The following is a 21,381-nucleotide window of genomic DNA, read 5'->3' as shown; positions in this document are numbered from 1 at the left end:
GGTGGGGCGGGTTGGGTGGATGATTTCATGGGATGATGCAGAAGGAAAATTAAATCAATAATTAATTTTCCCTCAGCATTGTCCCTCGAAATCCACCTCCACCCAGCCCCACTGCGGTTACCTGCACGGACCGCGGCTGCCCTATACTGCAGTAAACATACCACCATTTTCTTACTCCACTACCACTTCCACTCCCTGAACTACCTTTAACCCTACACTCCCCTCCAGGCCCTTCCATTCCCGTCTCACTCCATCACAAACCACCCTTCTCAGGGCACTATTTTGGAGACATGTCAAAGACATTGAAGCAGCACACGAATGACACAGCCATGTAAACACTTCAGTGAGAAGGGGGGCATCTTCCTCTTGATGAAGATACGTTCGAAATAGGGCTCAGAGTAATGGTCAAGATAGTGTTAGTGGGTGAAGGCTGGAAATAAAGCCCGTGGTGTAGTGTTGGCCAATGTCACTCCAGGAATAGGGTTTAAAGTAATGGGTGAGACAACCTCAGTTGAAGTGAGAGAAGAAGTAGGGTCTGGAAGAATGGACAGAATGCTATTGACTGATCTTAGAATAGAAGTGTGGCGTAACTGACAGGATAGTGTCTGCCCAAGTGATACTGGAGGTACAGTTAGGCGTAACGGCCACCATAGTGTCAGTCAGCGTGAAACTGGAGTATACTGTCGGCCAAAGTGAGAATGGGGGTAGCGTCAGGAGTAATCAGCAAAAAAGTGTCAGTCAATGTTAGACTGGAAGGAGGGTCTGCAGTAATGCACAGTATGTGTTGGGTGATTAAGAGTGGAAATAAGGTATGGAATAGGGAATGGGGTAGTGTAGGCTAATATGACATTGGAAATAGGTCCAATGCTGTTGGCCGAGGTGAAACTGGACTGAAGTAATAGACATTACCATGTTGACCAATGTTAAACGAAAACGAGGTACACAGCAATAGACACTATAGTTAGTGTTGGCAAAAATGAGAATAGAAATAGGATCCTGAGTAATTAAACATATAGTGTTGACCAATGAGACAGGAAATAGGGTCTGGTGTATGGAGAGGATAGTGTCAGTTGCAGTAAGAGTCGAGGTAGAGCCATAGCAATTTCCAAAATAGTGTTCACCAATGTTACACAGGAAGTAGGGGCAGAAGTAATACACAGGATAATATAAGCCAATGTGAGAATGGAAGGGGAGGAGTATGGTACATAGGACGGGTGGACATACTACTTAATTCAAAGAGCAAGTTGGCCCAGAGCCGAGACAGGGGATTGGCTTGCCTTTAAGAGCCATAACACAAGCCAAGCCATTGACACATACGACATGTGAATTAGACACCCAACTCCGTTTAAAAATATAATAAAGGCCCTTTAAAGATTTTTTTAAAGTTATTTCCTCAATTTATGTGTCTGAATTCAGTGTATTAGATTATATTGATGCATTAATTAACGTTTGTTTAAATAAACGTAGAAGAAGAAAAGTGGTTGGCCAATTTTGGCTTTAAAAAGGGGAAAGGCTGAATGCCTGTTCTGCTTGGGCCGGCGTGATTTCGGCTTGTTAGTCCCACAGGACCGAGGGCCCAGCCAGAGCCAGACATTCGCCCTGTAAGGGGCACCACTGCAGGCTCATAAAGCTCTGTTCGTAAGACAACTCCATCAGATGAGTTTTTGTTTACCATCTGAGTGCCCTCATTTGCACTATTTCATCTATTGAACTAGTTTCCTTATGTGGGTCAGGCCAACTTTCTCTGACGGCCTAAAATACGAGTTCTTTGGAAAAAAAGCATCCTCTTCCATAACACGACTGATAATCGGGGAGGGCGCGATTTTGAACTCTTTCCAGGTCTTCGCCCCTCCCTTGCCAGACTTTTGCTGCATGGCTCAGGCTTGCAGGAGTTAGCACTGCCAACTTATGTAATCGATGTTTATCCGGTGTCTCACAGTCTGCTTGTTTTTTTCCTGTAGGTGTGTCGTGGGCAGGGCGGGGTTGAGATTCCCCGCGTGACTCTGGAAACGAATCAGACGAGCAACCTAAAGCCAGCAGCAGCACCAGTGGAGCAATATTCGCAGCCGCGACACCAGAGAGGTAGCAAGTCAAGATCACCACTGAGCAGCTCTTCGCGTGCAGTGTGGGTCAACTGGTGATGGCCATCTTCAACAACACATAGGATTGAACTGGTGGCAGATCCCAGGCCTGACAACAAAACAAGATCTCGTCCTCCATCAACAGAACCAGAAGCAGTCGGAGTGAGTGCAACCTGGTGTCTCCTTCCTTAGCAGCGGGAAAGATTCCGGAGAGGGACTTGCGGAATCCTGTGCAATATCCATCCAACCAGTTGGAGCAGTCTCGGAGACAAAGACACCACCAAGAACGACATAACGCTGCATTTCAGGCCAAGACTCAACATCACTCACTGCCTATGATGGAGAGTCTGAGCTTGCCTTCCATCCACCTGCCCAACAGTTTTCCCGAGGCCCTAGAGCCGGGCCGGCAAACCAAGAGCAAGTCTAACCTCAGTGGCCGCCGCAAGCGGGAGTTCATTTCTGATGAGAAGAAAGATGCCAGCTACTGGGAAAAGCGCAGAAAGAACAACGAGGCAGCCAAGCGCTCACGAGAGAAAAGGCGCTTCAATGACTTGGTGTTGGAGAACCGGGTGCTGGCACTCAATGAAGAAAATGTGCAGCTGCGGACTGAGCTGCTGCAGCTGAAGTTGCAGTTTGGCCTCATCAGCTCTGCCTCGTTTGTGGAAAAGAGTCAACAACTGAGTGACCGAAGCTCCCTCAATCGTATCTATGGCAGCTACTCCAATGACTCCTCAGTTGCCCACCACTCGGACTCCTCTGAGGCAGAACAGTCTAGCCGGGACAGTGCTGGCAATTCCTTGCCCAAGTACTCACCTAGGGGCTCTCTTTCTGACCTATCCGATGGTTCTTCCCGAGACAGCCCGATCCCGGCCACCTACTCTGAAGCCAAGGCACTGGCCAGATCTGGTCGAGACTATGACTTCCACCATCACATGCACTCAATGGACTTCGACCACGAAAGTCTGAAACCACTCGTAGCTGAGCCCCGGGTGGCAGAAGGCCATCAACAGAAGATCACCAGCACAAGTCCACGAGGTGGAGTAATTCTCTTTCGGACCGGTGGCTACACCGTCGACCCACAACGAGCACCAGAGCTGCAGGCTGCTGGCCTGCTCTCTACGTATCCGAACAGGGTGCAGTCAGCAGCACCGGAGAAAGAAGACGAGACAGTGGTGCACCACGTCAGCACCGGCTCAACCCATTCCAGCCAAACAGTCCAGGTGGAGTTCAAAAATCCCACTTTGTACACTGGATACAATCTTTCCAGTGTGGATAGGCACTCAGAAGCTGTTGCACCACAACACACTGCAACTGTGATGGAAACCACTCCAGACTTGCAAACAAGCCAAGATGTCAACTATGAATGCAATGCAATGGGTCGGTGCACACCAGACACTTGTAAAGAAGCGGGTTTTCTTGATTCAGCACGGCCACTGAGCACAATCTCAGAGAAAGGAGAAATGGACAGTTCCCCTACGAAACTGGCTGTGGTCAGCGAGGAGCACACCTCATCCAACATGGCTGCTGCAAGGTCCCCCTGCTCTAGGGACTTTAGCGATGACAGCAACCCTGAGCAAGAGGACTCTTCCTGTAAACTGGACCAGCAGTCCCCACCACCCTGCGTCTCCAGTGACCTGCCACAGGAAGTCAAGATGTCCTCCCTACCCCACAAACTCCGCCTAAAATGCCGGGAGCACAGCAGTGGCGTTCACGAGCAGCCCACCACGCTTGGGGCCAATCACCAGGCTGTAATGCCACATGCAGAACATGCCCAACGATACCTTCTGGCCCTCGAAACAGCCACCAGCTACTGTCTAGCAGCAGGTACCCTTGGGCCCACCGAGATGGGGGGTTTCCAGCAGCAGAGGTGGCTGTGCCGCAGCGAAATGGGGGAGGACAAGTCGAATGAAGCATGCCGGATCTTCAGTGTTGGCCTAGGTCCCCAGGGCTGGAACTATTCGGACATGGACTGTGCCAACTGCGGATGAGCCATTTCTGGAGTAAAATGGCGCCAAAGACTGTGCTTAGTCAGAGGTTTCCTCTGACAGGGGGAAAGGTCAAAGGACAGGTGAGCTGTACCTAAATGGAGCCCTGCGCTGCCCCAGGACAGCTGAGGTACATTGCAAAGTTGTAACAGATCTACTGCTTTTCAGCAGGATTAGCACGTGGAAGGTGGAAAGACTGAGTCGGGCTCTGTGGACATCAGATTATGCTGAGGTCTCTGCAACAGGCGCATGAACTCTGTCAGCTATGTCACCAATATTTCACCCTGCCGTCCTGCGAGTGCCCACGAATCTCCGCAGCAGGTGCACGAGCGCACGAAGCAATGTGACTAACTCATCATGAGCTGAACCGCGCGCTGCCAGCGCGCCCCTCCCACTCACCTGTGTTGACATGCAGAGCCTGACACAGACACTGCGCAGAGAAGCAGCAAACATTGAACTAGCAGCAGGCTCGTTTTAAGGGCTTTGTCTGCGTTACTTCGAACCTCGCTTTCAGGCGGCTGAACGGATTCCGCCCCTCGTGGCGGGGTCAATTGGACAATGTTGCCTGGAATGCAGGCCTCGGACTAAATGTATATAGTTTATTTATGTTTGTCCAGGAAAAGATTTGTTTTGCCTCAGTGGTGAGCAGAGCCCTCATCTCCAAAGATTCTGCTGAACCTCCTAGCAACGAGACTTTTTATACAGCTGAAAAGCTAACATGACATTGTACATTAAATAATAAAAAAAGTTATTTCAAACTCATTTTCTGTCGATTGATAAAACAAGATATACAGATGGAGGGTTGGGAGTGAGGGGGCGTGGTACCAATGAAAATGTCATGTTTACCTGTTTGCGTTTTTTTGTGAAGGGTAAAAAGCAGACATTAGGTTTTGACTTGAGTGTCTGTCCATGCTGTCAGTAATTACTACCAGATCAGAGATGTGCGTGTTGACAGCACAGTGAGTCAATAAATGGGGGAGGTTTCCTTAAAAAAAATATTAATAGCTGTAAACGTGCACATGTGCTGGTACTGCTACGCTAATAATTTCAGGCGAGTTTATTATTTTATTTTATATGCCTCCTTAGCATACTAAAACCCGTTAAAATTCAAAGTGGACATGCAATTGTTAAGTAACTAGTTTCGGACATATTGTCGTAGAAACCTCGTTTTTTTCTCGCACAAAATAATATAGATGGATAAATACCAATAAGATGCGAATAATTATTGATTAATACAGACAGAACTGTAAAAAATGAAATACACTGGGGAGCCCTCGCTATAATCTGTATTTTTAAGAACTGGGTGTTTTATAATTTGCTATATACAAGGCAGCAGGTAGAAACATGTAGACTGAGTTGCATATATTTCTTTACTCATTTTACATAGTGCCAACGTGCCCTACTACTGCAAAGCACTTCAAGCCACTATACACATATACAGGCAGCAAAAACGAAATAGAAGAACTCTGAAAACACAGGCAGTCTCGGTAGGAATCTAAGGGGGTGTGAACTTGGATGTGAAGTTGGGGGGCGTGCCCCTGGGCTCTGATATCATATAATGACTATTATTTTCATATCTCCAAGAACAATTCTTGTTCAAAGAGGAGCTAGCCCACAATAGAAGGAATTTAATGCCCGTAAATAAACATCACAGCCGTTGTAAAATAGTAAAACAAAATAACAGTGAGAGATAAACTACAATTAAAATAAAATACAAAGGGCACACATATCATTAAAACAATTGTTGAAGAATGAAGGTAATCTATTAAGAGATAATGCTAGGATGGTCTATGTACATCGGCACTCAATGGATAATTCGTCTAGTTTTATCCATGCACTCAGGAAGTCTTTCTTTTTAGGGGCAGTGCATGCTTTTGTTTTGCTTCCCTTTCTTATTTGCAAAAGATCGGTTGTCCTGCTCTGGAACGCAAGGTAGTGTTTAATCCAGTACTTATTGGTTACTGTTGGTTGCTGGGATTAGTTTTGTACTCTCAAGGAACCCATACCACGCTCTTGCTCCAGTTTCGGCGTGGTATATTAAATTAATAGAGGTTAGATGTGATCATTTGTGGAGGATCTGTGATCATGCAAAATGACAAGTGGGATTACCAGATAGGCCAGAGGGGATATTGGGCCTAATTTAGAGTATGGCGAGCGGGTGGGTTACCCATCACAAACATGGCAGAAATCTCATCCACTGGTGGGGAAGTGTGGCTCAATGGTTAGAGCGGCAGACCCTGATGCAGAGGTCTGGTCCGGACCAGGGTTCAATTCCTGCCTCGGCGGGTCTTGGGCTCAATTTCCCCGGGCCCGATAATTATCGCCTCGGTGCCTATTCTAATCATGGGTCTCACTCTGCAACTCTGGACAATAGCTTGCTTAATCTCCACAACGGCCCCAAAAGCGCTAGGATGCCTGGCTTTCACCTTGGGGGTGCCCAGGAGTGGGCACTTCACAGGGAAAGGCCAGGAAGGGTTGCACAGCGCCTGAGAGACCCTTTCAGGGGTGTGTGGAGCGCTATATAAATGCACTACATTTACATTTACATCCACTTAATTACAAGTACCACAGGAAATAATGCACTTGCAATAAGAGACAGAGCATTTGTGACAAGAGTAACCCGTCCGCCAAACTACACATTGAACCATAGGTATTGTTAGGTTGCAGGGATATGGTTTTAAAGAAGGAGAGGTTGTGATCTATGAAATGAGTTGTGGGCATTTTGAAGAAATACAATACTAGAAACAGAAACCATTACAATTTCAGTTATAAATGATGTTGTGTCCGTGGCATACCTATCCAGTACATTTGGTTTTAGATCTAAATTCAATACAAATATTAAGGAGCAGGTACCCCTCCTCCCCTTTTCCTATTTATTCTCCTTTACATTTGCTTCCAGGTCTGGGCCTACAAAGAGATTTCAGCAGACAGGAAGGTAAAGGAGCTGAGGGCAACATGCGGAAGTGATGGAGCGCCCTGCTGGCCACCATCCCTCACTTTTCAGTGGAGGCCTGCACTGCAGGGAGGTGTCAGTCAGGGGGGGTAGAGGTGACAGAAGAGTGCTTCATTTCAGTGGCAGAACCCCTCTCTTTGATGTCAGGAGCACAGGCTCTTTCCAGAGATGGAGGAGGGTCTCTTAAGTGTCGTCCCTGGCAGGATCACAGTTCCCAGAACAGACAGCCCGGTGAACTTCCTGTTTAACCCCAGCCCCCACCTGCCAAGCTTTCCTATCCACCCAGCAGTTACTGTGCGCTCTATTGCTACTGTAGGTGCAACAGTGTATCCGGGCAGAAAAGGTGCTTGCAAGCCTAGATTTGTGCTCTGCACAGACTTCCTAGAAATGCACAATTGATTCCCAGGGCATTTAGGATTCTGCCAAATGTAATTAACTCTTACACTACCCTTATGACCTAGATGCATAGGAATTCAGAGAAACCCTTGCAGTAACAATACGTTTGTTTGAGGTGTTTTATACACGCGGCCTTGCTGTTTCAGAGCACCACGAAGCCTTCTAAACATACATGTAGATGCACTTGTCACCTAGTATCATGATCTCTAAGCTTTTTCGTTGATTTGTTCCTTAATTGTTGATCTCTGGACTTCCAGGCTGTCACGACCCAGTGCCTCATCAGAAACCACACTTATACAAGCACAAGATCGTGTGCAAAAAGTCCAAAGTGCAAAAAACCTTTTGCATAGGTTGTCTTTTAAGTCGTTGCAGATTATGTATTTGTGCAAACAGTTGGGAATGATGCACTTACACACTTTGCACAGATGAAGTTCACATTTTCCGAATGTGTCAGCTCCAGACAGGTACTAATCCATAAAAGGCACAAACACTTGGGCCCATTCTATCACCACATCATTTACTTCAGCTCTCTTCACACTGTTTACTGTCAAGGGACACCCTTTTAGATCTGAGATTTTCTTTGACAAATCATAGTTTTCAGATATGTTAGTCCTATCGGTTACATTCAAGTGAACTAACACTGGAACTCCCACTCTGCTTTAGGGTACAAAACCAAAGCTTTGGACAGGAGCATGCCGTCTTTGGCGCCAGCAAGTGGTAACACCATGACTGCCTTGTGGGTTCCGGGCCATGTTTTTACTGCAATCCTATTATTGAGTTTACCACTGCTCATTCTTGAACGCTGGCTTCTATATCACCTTCAGCCTCATAGTGACAAGTCCTAACCAATAAATAGATTTTATACAGCTGGGTTCTCCAAAGTCGGTCCTCGAGGGCCGGATCCATGCCAGATAAATGTAGTTATCTTAAAAATCTGGCACAGGCCCTCCAGGACTGTTCTAGAGCATGGGTGTTTAACGTGGGCCCAGGAGTGCCAGGGTTTGCCAAGTAGTCAATAGAACCATAGAATATACATTTACATACCATTGATCCACATTGAGCACCTTCACTCTAAAAACATGATATGGATCTGCCCTCATGGACGTGAGTTGGCCACCCCTGTTCTAAAGCCACTACTCCGCTGGAATATGTTCACCTCCTCCACTACATTGTTTGGAATTATTTAAATGTCTGTCATGTGTCACCTCACCCTTCTGTGCTGTATTCCCACATCTTGATATGGGAATGCCTCGCTAATATCTCCCCTTTTCCTTAAATACTTTGTTCCAAGCGCATGGTGCTTAAAAGCCTCTCCTTTCCCTACCCTTCTTATACACATTTGATACCATATGTAATTTAATTATCTTTTCCTCATCTCTCCCCTCTGCAGCATTTACATCTCTGATGCACTTAAAAGTCCTGCTCATATCTCCCCTCGCTCATCATCCCACTTTTCATCCATTATCCTTACTTCTCAGCCATCATTCTTACTTCTCATCCCTACTTCTCACCCATAATCCATACTTCTCACCCATCATCCTTACTTCTCATCTCTACTTCTCCTCCATCACCCCTATGGCTTCTCCCATCTCACATTCATCATCCCTACTTATCACCCATCATCCTTATTTCTCATCTCTACTTATCATCCATCACTCCTACTTCTCATCCCTACTTGTCATCCATCATTACTACTTCTCATTCCTAAATCATACTTCTAGTCCATCATTCCTAATTTTCCTCCATCATCCATCATCTCTACTTCTCATTTATCATCCCAACTTCTCATTGCTACTTCTCATCCATCTTCCTTACTTCTCATGCATCCTCCATTATCCCTACTTCTCATCCATCATTCATCATCCCTACTTCTCATTCATCATCCCTACTTCTCATTGATCTTCCTTACTTCTAATCTATCATCCATACTTCTCATCCCTCCTTGTTATCCATCATTCATCATCCCTATTAGTTATCCCTACTTCTCATGAATCATCCATCATCCCTACTTTTCATCCATCATCATTCATTCTTATGTCTCATCCCTACTTCTCATCCATCATTCTAAGGTCTCAACCCTACTTCTCATACCTCATCTATCATTCCTACTTCTAAATCCTCATGCCTCAGACATACAACACACTTTCAATGTTGTGAAACACAGATTCACACTGATTGGTTTGCAACAGCCAATCAGAATTAAGAGAAAGGGCTGCTTTCCATTGGTCTAGTCACGGGCACAAAGTCTTCTCATCGCACACTGTGTAGTTTGCTTCCAGTGAATCCAAGGTTGGATACCATTTCGTTTTTTTAATGCTTTTGTGTTTACACAGGCCTCTGCAGACAGCTCTGATCTTTTGGGAATGGCAAGGGTCCCAGGCTTGGGCTATAAATCAACACTTGGTGATGGGGGTATACATGTCACCAGAAACCTTTTCTGGTGTCAGTTCTGTGGCTGCCTTTGGCTCTGAGAGCTGTTTTGTTTTCTTTCCTTGCAGTCTGCAGATATCAGGGGCTAGGCTTCAGTGGTATAGGTAACTAGGAAGAGCAAGGCCTGAACAGAGGCATTACTTATAAAACTGAAGAAGAAAATGTTTCCTGATTAAATGAATAGCCTTCTCTCCAAGTGTTGGTTTATGTCCCATGTGGGAGGCCCTTTGTCTTGTGCAAACCATAAGAGCTTTCCTCAGAGGTCTGAGCATACAGAAAAACACTTACTTAAATTAAATTAAATGCTTTACGGCCTTGGATTCAGTGGAAGCAAACACCAGATGTATTTCCTCTCCTCTGTCCTCAGCCAGCATCTGTTTTTTCCAGTGGCTAGACCAATAGAATCAGCCCTCTCTCTTAACACTGATTGGATGTTGCTAGTCAATCGTTAGGAAGGGGTGTTTCATAACATTGAAAGTGTGTTGAGGTATAGGGATGATGAATGTGACGTAAGGATGATGGACGAGAAGTAGGGATGAGAAGTAGGTATGATGAATGGGAAATAGGGATAATGGATAGGAAGTAGGGATAAGAAGTCAGGGTGATGAGTGAGAAGTAGGGATGAGAAGTGTGGATGATGGGCGAGAAATAGGGCTTGTGGATGAGACGTGGGGATGATGTAAGAGAAGTAGGGATGATGGATGAAAAGTATGGAAGATGGATGTAAAGTAGGGACGAGAAACAGGGATCATGGATGAGAAGTACGGACAATGGATGAGAAGTGTGGATGAGAAATAGGGATGAGAAGCAGGGATGATGGATGAGAAGTAGGTATGATGGATGAGAAGTAGGGATGAGAAGCAGGGATGACCGATGAGAATTAGGGCTGATAGAAGAGAAGTAAGGATGATTGATGAGAAGTAGGGATAACAGATGGGAAGTAGGGATAAGAAGTAGGGGTGATGGAAGAGGAGTAGGGATGATGGATGAGAAATATGGATGATGGATGTGAAGTAGGGATGAGAAGCAGGGATCATGGATGAGACGTAGGGATAATAGATGAGAAGTAGGGATCAGAAGCAGGGATGATGGATGAGAAGTAGAGATGATGGATGAGAAGTAGGGATTAGAAGCAGGGATGACCTATGAGAATTAGGGATGATAGAAGAGAAGTAGGGATGATGGATGAAAAGTAGGGATGATGGATAAGAAATAGGGATGAGAAGCAGGGATGAGGAGTGAAGAATGAGGAATGAGGATGTCCTAAAAAGTATGCTGTACACCTGAACAAACTAAGACCACACATCTTCGCTTTCCAGTTTCCAGTGTTGTACCACCATATACTCAATACAAAAGTGTGTTTTTAGTAAAACATACTCATCGCAAATATTCTAAAACATGAACAAAGTACACAACTCCTTCCTACCCATCAATACCCTGCAAAAAACCCCAAAACAAATTACCTAGATGGCAAACAAATTGTGCACCAATAGCTATGAATACATCAATTGAAAAATAAACCGCCCTTGCTGCAGAATGTCCCTAAAAACACAATATCAAAGATGAGATTGTCACTAGCACCACAGCTAAGAATATTCAAGAAATCATTTGATGAAAACGTTTAATACAAGCAGACCTCTTTGCAGACAGATCCTCATAAACAATAATTCAGACACTATGACCACAATGATCACTAAACTGCAGAACACTACCTTCAAAACAGGCACAGTTTTCCTATCAACCTAAAATACCTAAAGATTCTATACCTACAATGACATGGCTCTCTGGGGTGATTGCCCACATCTTCATAGACATGGTAATTTGGGGTACACTTCCATGCCTTTAAAGACAAAGTTTTCTGGGGGCTTCCTTATCATCAGTGACATGGTCACCCAGGGTGCACTTCTATGTTCAATTAAGTGGTCCTACAGGGTGAGCTTCCATATCTACTACAACAAGGTTCTCCAGCGTGGGCTTCCACATCTACAAAGACACTGGTATCTATAATCTGCTACTGTAGCTAAACCGTCAAGGCCCTTAATGGCTGACTCTCAGATCTACACAGACACGTTCTTAGGTCCTCTAGGTGCACATCTGTAGCTACCTGAATATTAAGGTGTTACAGGACAGGCTTCCATGTCAAAGATGACAGCATGATACTTCAGGTGGGCCACACGGACAATGTCAATCCAGATGGGATTCCATATAATGATAGACAAAGTTCTTAAAGGATACTGTTATCTCTGTGAAGAAGACAAGATGCACTAGCGTAGTGATCCATATCTACATAGACAACAAAGTAATCCTAGGTTGATTTCCATTTCTACTCCATATTTGCTCATGTAATAGGGAAGCCTCCCTTATGAAAATTGACAATAAGGTCTTCCAGGTTAAGCTTCAGAATTTATATCTCTAATATGGTGCTCCAACACAGGATACCATATGGCAGAGTGATCTAGGGGGTCTCCATAACTACACAAAAATAGAGTCCCCTCATGTGGTGTCCCAAATCCATATGTGTATCCAGATTCTCTGCTGTGAGCTTGTTCATATAGACTTACACCCAGAAAGACACGATCCTTTAATGTTGGCTCATCTATCTAGGTAGATGTGAAGTTCATTCCTAATGGGCCTCTAAATCTACTAAAATTGTAAGGGCTTCCAGGTGAGCTTCCAGGTCCGCTGAGATAGCACTCAGCTACATCTGAGCCTGTGAGGAGACCCAAAAATAATATTTAGGAACTATATACTTGCCTCAAAGAGAACACAGGGAAGTGAATGAACACAAAATAAATTTCTCTTAATGACATGGAGATTAGAATTCTCATGAAAGGTACAAAAGTTGACCGGACTTCACCAAAGTCTACACATGCAAACCCAAATATCCGACATGAATATCTAGACCAAACTAGGGTGTAAAGAAAAAAAATCAATGTCGACAATTAACCCACTCTCGAACAGTATGTGACTGCCATCTTTTGTTGAATTTTCTTAACTCAATTAATGAAAAAATAAAAAAAAACATTTGACTGCTGTAAGACCAGAGAACCCATAAGTTTTCATTCAATCCGGACTACTGCCACTCTACGAAATGATTGCTAAGACCACCTGTAACACTGTCATCTGCTTTCCTTAAAATGTCATGGAGCTTTCTTCCAGACCAGCATAGGAGAGGGATTAAAAGTATGTTAGAACATTGGAATGTTGAGTGATCCATTGAAGACAATGGAGTAGCTCCAGTCTTATGAAGGCTGTTATAAGCCCGGAGCTCCAACGTTCCAATGTTTTTCTTTCTGTTGCTCCCTTTTTAAATTAGAACATTCTACCGTTAGTGGGTGGAGTGTTCTTATAGCCTTTTAGCCCTTCTGCCTCAGGCTATACTGGCTGTTAAAGGCCCTCTCCCTTGTTTTAGGCCCTTGCCTGTGGCTTGGGTCTATACCTCATGTTCAGAGCCTTTAACAACTGGACTAGCCCTCGGCAGCGGGCTATAATAAACACCATGAAACATAACAAGGGACTTGCAGAGTAACTTATAGCTGTAGGCTAACTCCAATTATAATTTTCACAACTATCTATCACACTTCCTCCTCTTTCACAATGCTACATGCTGTGCCCTTAAGACAAGGTAAAAGCATGTCTCTGGTCATTCACACATGACACCAAAATCCTTCCCTAATAGACTCATGGCAAATGCAACACACTGTCCTACAGTGTACCCTACTACTTACCCGCTTACACTGATGTGCTTTGGGGCCCCTCAGTGGAATACAAAGTGCTTTACAAATGCTAATAATGCAATACAATATAATGCATATGACATAGGTATAAACATGGAATGTTATCCTATGGAGGTAGGCTCATGAATTGCTGACTATGCTTCGACACGGTTGTGTCTCAGTCTTCATATTATGACTTAATTTAGTCTCTGGTCAACTGAACCAAAAGATGCCAGGCATTATGCTACCGTGCATAAAGTGAGCCATAGCAGGCCTGCCCTTTGTTCATCTTTGTCAGCATACCATAATACATGTGGCCACAACTCGGTAAGCTTGAATCCGCCTAAGCCACCACAAAAGCACAAAAATAAAACCCATCACCATGAAGTGAACTGTGATCGCCATGCACAGAATTTCCGTGTCCCGTTAGAGCCATGGGCTCCGGTAGTTGGTGACCAAGCCCTGGATATTGCTCCAAAGGGAGAGGATTCCAGCACCAACTGTTCTTCACACTTCTAACTGGTTGACTCACAGTGATGGCACTGGGATGGGTGGTATTTATTTTATTTTCTGAGAACCCACAACATATATGACTAGGGTCCAGTTGTGACATCACTAGAAGTTTAAGAGATAGAGAGGTAGTTAGAACGTTTCGAGAATCAATCAATCAATCAATCAATCACATTTGTAAAGCATGCTACTCACCCGCTAGGGTCTCAAGGTGCTGGGGGGGGGGCTGCTACTGCTCGAAAAGCCAGGTCTTGAGTCGCTTCCTGATGGAGAGATGGTCCTGGGTGAGTCGTAGGTGGGTGGGGAGGGTGTTCCAGGTCTTGGATGCCAGGTAGGTGAAGGATCTCACAGGGCCCTCCCCAAGACGGCAGGGAGGGGCTTTCAGAGCCTGGCAGGCCAACCCCCTCAGGAGAGATCAGAGAGGTTTTAAGGCATGAACAAAGTGGGCTCTGTCCCAGGGCCCCAGCCTTTCAGGGGGCCCCCTGACAGAGCCATCTCTGTTCTGAAAAGAGTCTTGCCCAGATGACCTTGAATAATTCTTAAACGGATTGTTCTAAATACTTTATTTTTTAATGTGGGTGATGTGTGTGAGAGTCGATTACAGGCATTTTGCAGAGAAATGTTGTGTTTATGTTTCATGCAACCTCCATAAAAAAGTTTATTTTAGATCAAAACCGAACCTCACATATTAGAAATCGGAGGATGTCACAGAGATTATGTACAGTAATATTAGTGAGCTGCTGCTGCGTTACAATATTGAAAACACATGCAACTATCCCTGAATATTAGATGTAAAACACATTTAGAATTTGGAGGAGTGTATCTGTACAAAGAGGGCATGAAATGGAATCATAAGTTCAAAGTTGTTCTGAACAGGGGCCCCCAAAATACGTTTGGCACAGGGACCCCAAAATCCTTAAGATGTCCCTGGGAGAGATGCCTGGAAACGAGGCACAGGACACAGACCCCGCTAGAGACGGTGTGGAAGAGATGCGATTGGCTATGCCTGGGCCCCAGAGTAGAAGGATCACAGGGAGGCAAAGGGGCACAGTGGAGATGCTAGGGTGCAGGGTCCCCCATGTAGTGATATCCTAGTCCTCTATGTGCCATTGGCCCCTGGCCTCTACCGATCATGCACATCACAACCCACAATTTACAATACCGCTGGAATGTCCCCCTCACAGCCCATGCAAACTATCCCATCACTCATCACTAATATTAACTCGTCCAAAATCAATACATTCTTTACACCCACTCACCTCTAACCCCATGTACCTCCATGCCCTCAGATCCCTCCCACTACCAATGCTGCATCTACTCTAACCCTTCTATGCTGTCATTCCACCCCAATCCTACTAGCTCCACAAAATCAGTGTGCACCTTCCTTCACCTACCATCATTACATCACCTCTCCACCCGCATTACCATCACTATACCAGCCGCGGTCCATGCAGATATCAGCGGTGGGTAGGTGGGGCGGGTTGGGTGGAGGATTTCATGGGATGACGCAGAGGGAAAATTAAATAAATAAATCATTTTCCCTCAGCATTGTCCCTCGAAATCCACCTCCACCCAGCCCCACTGCGGTTACCTGCACGGACCGCGGCTGCCCTATACTGCAGTAAACATACCACCATTCTCTTACTCCATTACCACTTCCACTCCCTGAACTACCTTTAACCCTGCGCTCCCCTCCAGGCCCTTCCATTCCCGTCTCACTCCATCACAAACCACCCTTCTCAGGGCACTATTTTGGAGACATGTCAAAGACATTGAAGCAGCACACGAATGACACAGCCATGTAAGCACTTCAGTGAGAAGGGGGGCATCTTCCTCTTGATGAAGATACGTTCGAAATGGGGCTCAGAGTAATGGTCAAGATAGTGTTAGTCGGTGAAGGCTGGAAATAAAGCCCGTGGTGTAGTGTTGGCCAATTTCACACCAGGAATAGGATTCAAATTAATGGGTGAGACAACCTCAGTTGAAGTGAGAGAAGAAGTAGGGTCTAGAAGAATGGACACAATACTATTGACTGATCTTAGAATAGAAGTGCGGCGTAACAGACAGGATAGTGTCCGCCCAAGTAATACTGGAGGTATAGTTAGGCGTAACGGCCGCCATAGTGTCAGTCAGTGTGAAACTAGAGTATACTGTCGGCCAAAGTGAGAATGGGGGTAGCGTCAGGAGTAATCAGCAAAAAAGTGTCAGTCAATGTTAGACTGGAAGGAGGGTCTGCAGTAATGCACAGTATGTGTTGGGTGATTAAGAGTGGAATTAAGGTATGGAATAAGGGAATGGGGTAGTGTAGGCTAATATGACATTGGAAATAGGTCCAATGCTGTTGGCCGAGGTGAAACTGGACTGAAGTAATAGACATTACCATGTTGACCAATGTTAAACGAAAACGAGGTACACGGCAATAGACAATATAGTTAGTGTTGGCCAAAGTGAGAATGGAAATAGGATCCTGAGTAATGAAACATATAGTGTTGACCAATGAGACAGGAAATAGGGTCTGGTGTATGGAGAGGATAGTGTCAGTTGCAGTAAGAGTCGAGGTAGAGCCATAGCAATTTCCAAAATAGTGTTCACCAATGTTACATAGGAAGTAGGGGCTGAAGTAATACACAGGATAATGTAAGCCTATGTGAAAATGGAAGGGGAGGAGTATGGTACATAGGACGGGTGGACATACTACTTAATTCATAGAGCAAGTTGGCCCAGAGCCGAGACAGGGAATTGGCTTGCCTTTAAGAGCCATAACACAAGCCAAGCCATTAACACATATGACATGTGAATTAGACACCCAACTCCGTTATATGATAAAGGCCCTTTAAAGATTTTTTTTAAGTTATTTCTTCAATTTATGTGTCTGAATTCAGTGTATTAGATTATATTGATGCATTAATTAACGTTTGTTTAAATAAACATAGAAGAAGAAAAGTGGTTGGCCAATTTTGGCTTTAGAGAGGGAAAGGCTGAATGCCTATTCTGCTTGGGCCGGCGTGATTTCGGCTTGTTAGTCCCACAGGACCGAGGGCCCAGCCAGAGCCAGACATTCGCCCTGTAAGGGGCACCACTGCAGGCTCATAAAGCTCTGTTCGTAAGACAATTCCATCAGATGAGTTTTTGCTTACCATCTGAGTGCCCTCATTTGCACTATTTCATCTATTGAACTAGTTTCCTTATGTGGGTCAGGCCAACTTTCTCTGACGGCCTAAAATACGAGTTCTTTGAAAAAAAGCATCCTCTTCCATAACACGACTGATAATCGGGGAGGGCGCGATTTTGAACTCTTTCCAGGTCTTCGCCCCTCCCTTGCCAGACTTTTGCTGCATGGCTCAGGCTTGCAGGAGTTAGCACTGCCAATTTATGTAATCGATGTTTATCCGGTGTCTCAGAGTCTGTTTTTTTTTTCCTGTAGGTGTGTCGTGGGCAGGGCGGGGTTGAGATTCCCCGCGTGACTCTGGAAACAAATCAGACGAGCAACCAAAGCCAGCAGCAGCACCAGTGGAACAGTATTTGCAGCCGCGACACCAGATAGGTAGCAAGTCAAGATCACCACTGAGCAGCTCTTCGCGTGCAGTGTGGGTCAACTGGTGATGGCCACCTTCAACAACACATGGGATTGAACTGGTGGCAGATCCCATTCCTGACAATAAAACAAGATCTCGTCCTCCATCAAGAGAACCAGAAGCAGTCGGAGTGAGTGCAACCTGGTGTCTCCTTTCTTCGCAGCGGGAAAGATTCCGGAGAGGGACTTGCGGAATCCTGTGCAATATCCATCCAACCAGTTGGAGCAGTCTCGGAGACAAAGACACCACCAAGAACGACATAACGCTGCATTTCAGGCCAAGACTCAACATCACTCACTGCCTATGATGGAGAGTCTGAGCTTGCCTTCCATCCACCTGGCCAGCAGTTTTCCTGAGGCCCCAGAGCCGGGCCGGCAAACCAAGAGCAAGTCTAACCTCAGTGGCCGCCGCAAGCGGGAGTTTATTTCTGATGAGAAGAAAGATGCCAGCTACTGGGAGAAGCGCAGAAAGAACAACGAGGCAGCCAAGCGCTCACGAGAGAAAAGGCGCTTCAATGACTTGGTGTTGGAGAACCGGGTGCTGGCACTCAATGAAGAAAATGTGCAGCTGCGGACTGAGCTGCTGCAGCTGAAGTTGCAGTTTGGCCTCATCAGCTCTGCCTCGTTTGTGGAAAAGAGTCAACAACTGAGTGACCGAAGCTCCCTCAATCGTATCTATGGCAGCTACTCCAATGACTCCTCAGTTGCCCACCACTCGGACTCCTCTGAGGCAGAACAGTCTAGCCGGGACAGTGCTGGCAATTCCTTGCCCAAGTACTCACCTAGGGGCTCTCTTTCTGACCTATCCGATGGTTCTTCCCGAGACAGCCCGATCCCGGCCACCTACTCTGAAGCCAAGGCACTGGCCAGATCGGGTCGAGACTATGACTTCCACCATCACATGCACTCAATGGACTTCGACCACGAAAGTCTGAAACCACTGGTAGCTGAGCCCCGGGTGGCAGAAGGCCATCAACAGAAGCTCACCAGCACAAGTCCACGAGGTGGAGTCATTCTCTTTCGGACCGGTGGCTACACCGTCGACCCACAACGAGCACCAGAGCTGCAGGCTGCTGGCCTGCTCTCTGCGTATCCAAACAGGGTGCAGTCAGCAGCGCCGGAGAAAGAAGATGAGACAGTGGTGCACCACATCACCACCGGCTCAACCCATTCCAGCCAAACAGTCCAGGTAGAGTTCAAAAATCCCACTTTGTACACTGGATACAATCTTTCCAGTGTGGATAGGCACTCAGAAGCTGTTGCACCACAACACACTGCAACTGCGATGGAAACCACTCCAGACTTGCAAACAAGCCAAGATGTCAACTATGAATGCAATGCAATGGGTCGGTGCACACCAGACACTTGTAAAGAAGTGGGTTTTCTTGATTCGGCACGGCCACTGAGCACAATCTCAGAGAAAGGAGAAATGGACAGTTCCCCTACGAAACTGGCTGTGGTCAGCGAGGAGCACACCTCATCCAACATGGCTGCTGCAAGGTCCCCCTGCTCTAGGGATTTTAGCGATGACAGCAAGCCTGAGCAAGAGGACTCTTCCTGTAAACTAGACCAGCAGTCCCCACCACCCTGCGTCTCCAGTGACCTGCCACAGGAAGTCAAGATGTCCTCCCTACCCCACAAACTCCGCCTAAAATGCCGGGAGCACAGCAGTGGCGTTCTTGAGCAGCCCACCACGCTTGGGGCCAATCACCAGGCTGTAATGCCACATGCAGAACATGCCCAACGATACCTTCTGGCCCTCGAAACAGCCACCAGCTACTGTCTAGCAGCAGGTACCCTTGGGCCCACCGAGATGGGGGGTTTCCAGCAGCAGAGGTGGCTGTGCCGCAGCGAAATGGGGGAGGACAAGTCGAATGAAGCATGCCGGAACTTCAGTGTTGGCCTAGGTCCCCAGGGCTGGAACTATTCGGACATGGACTGTGCCAACTGCGGATGAGCCATTTCTGAAGTAAAATGGCGCCAAAGACTGTGCTTAGTCAGAGGTATCCTCTGACAGGGGGAAAGGTCAAAGGACAGGTGAGCTGTACCTAAATGGAGCCCTGCGCTGCCCCAGGACAGCTGAGGTACATTTCAAAGTTGTAACAGATCTACTGCTTTTCAGCAGGATTAGCACGTGGAAGGTGGAAAGACTGAGTCGGGCTCTGTGGACATCAGATTATGCTGAGGTCTCTGCAACAGGCGCATGAACTCTGTCAGCTATGTCACCAATATTTCACCCTGCCGTCCTGCGAGTGCCCACGAATCTCCGCAGCAGGTGCACGAGCGCACGAAGCAATGTGACTAACTCATCATGAGCTGAACCGCGCGCTGCCAGCGCGCCCCTCCCACTCACCTGTGTTGACATGCAGAGCCTGACACAGACACTGCGCAGAGAAGCAGCAAACATTGAACTAGCAGCAGGCTCGTTTTAAGGGCTGTGTCTGCGTTACTTCGAACCTCGCTTTCAGGCGGCTGAACGGATTCCGCCCCTCGTGGCGGGGTCAATTGGACAATGTTGCCTGGAATGCAGGCCTCGGACTAAATGTATATAGTTTATTTATGTTTGTCCAGGAAAAGATTTGTTTTGCCTCAGTGGTGAGCAGAGCCCTCATCTCCAAAGATTCTGCTGAACCTCCTAGCAACGAGACTTTTTATACAGCTGAAAAGCTAACATGACATTGTACATTAAATAATAAAAAAAGTTATTTCAAACTCATTTTCTGTCGATTGATAAAACAAGATATACAGATGGAGGGTTGGGAGTGAGGGGGCGTGGTACCAATGAAAATGTCATGTTTACCTGTTTGCGTTTTTTTGTGAAGGGTAAAAAGCAGACATTAGGTTTTGACTTGAGTGTCTGTCCATGCTGTCAGTAATTACTACCAGATCAGAGATGTGCGTGTTGACAGCACAGTGAGTCAATAAATGGGTGAGATTTCCTTAAAAAAAAGATTAATAGCTGTAAACGTGCACATGTGCTGGTACTGCTACGCTAATAATTTCAGGCGAGTTTATTATTTTATTTTATATGCCTCCTTAGCATACTAAAACCCGTTAAAATTCAAAGTGGACATGCAATTGTTAAGTAACTAGTTTCGGACATATTGTCGTAGAAACCTCGTTTTTTTCTCGCACAAAATAATATAGATGGCTAAATACCAATAAGATGCGAATAATTATTGATTAATACAGACAGAACTGTAAAAAATGAAATACACTGGGGAGCCCTCGCTATAATCTGTATTTTTAAGAACTGGGTGTTTTATAATTTGCTATATACAAGGCAGCAGGTAGAAACATGTAGACTGAGTTGCATATATTTCTTTACTCATTTTACATAGTGCCAACGTGCCCTACTACTGCAAAGCACTTCAAGCCACTATACACATATACAGGCAGCAAAAACGAAATAGAAGAACTCTGAAAACACAGGCAGTCTCGGTAGGAATCTAAGGGGGTGTGAACTTGGATGTGAAGTTGGGGGGCGTGCCCCTGGGCTCTGATATCATATAATGACTATTATTTTCATATCTCCAAGAACAATTCTTGTTCAAAGAGGAGCTAGCCCACAATAGAAGGAATTTAATGCCCGTAAATAAACATCACAGCCGTTGTAAAATAGTAAAACAAAATAACAGTGAGAGATAAACTACAATTAAAATAAAATACAAAGGGCACACATATCATTAAAACAATTGTTGAAGAATGAAGGTAATCTATTAAGAGATAATGCTAG

At 45.8% G+C, this 21,381-nt stretch overlaps 2 protein-coding genes across 2 annotated transcripts; both read left to right on the top strand.

Moving 5' to 3' along the window:
• Nucleotides 1-1,989: 1,989 nt before the first annotated feature.
• On the top strand, nucleotides 1,990-4,828 carry LOC146856365 (uncharacterized). The gene has a single exon (XM_085654480.1). It carries the CDS (start codon nucleotides 2,417-2,419, stop codon nucleotides 4,067-4,069), a length of 1,653 nt encoding a protein of 550 aa, XP_085510606.1. The 5' UTR covers nucleotides 1,990-2,416; the 3' UTR covers nucleotides 4,070-4,828.
• Nucleotides 4,829-17,578: 12,750 nt separating this feature from the next.
• Nucleotides 17,579-20,361, top strand: LOC146856364 (uncharacterized). The gene has a single exon (XM_085654479.1). The coding sequence runs from the start codon at nucleotides 17,950-17,952 to the stop codon at nucleotides 19,600-19,602; it is 1,653 nt and encodes a 550-aa protein (XP_085510605.1). The 5' UTR covers nucleotides 17,579-17,949; the 3' UTR covers nucleotides 19,603-20,361.
• The last annotated feature ends 1,020 nt before the right edge of the window (nucleotides 20,362-21,381 follow it).

This window comes from Triturus cristatus, chromosome 4_1 (assembly GCF_964204655.1).
Source record: "Triturus cristatus chromosome 4_1, aTriCri1.1, whole genome shotgun sequence".
NCBI classification, from domain to species: Eukaryota; Metazoa; Chordata; class Amphibia; order Caudata; family Salamandridae; genus Triturus; species Triturus cristatus.
Note: the sequence above shows the minus strand (reverse complement) of the source record. Positions and strands in the feature narration are given on the sequence as shown.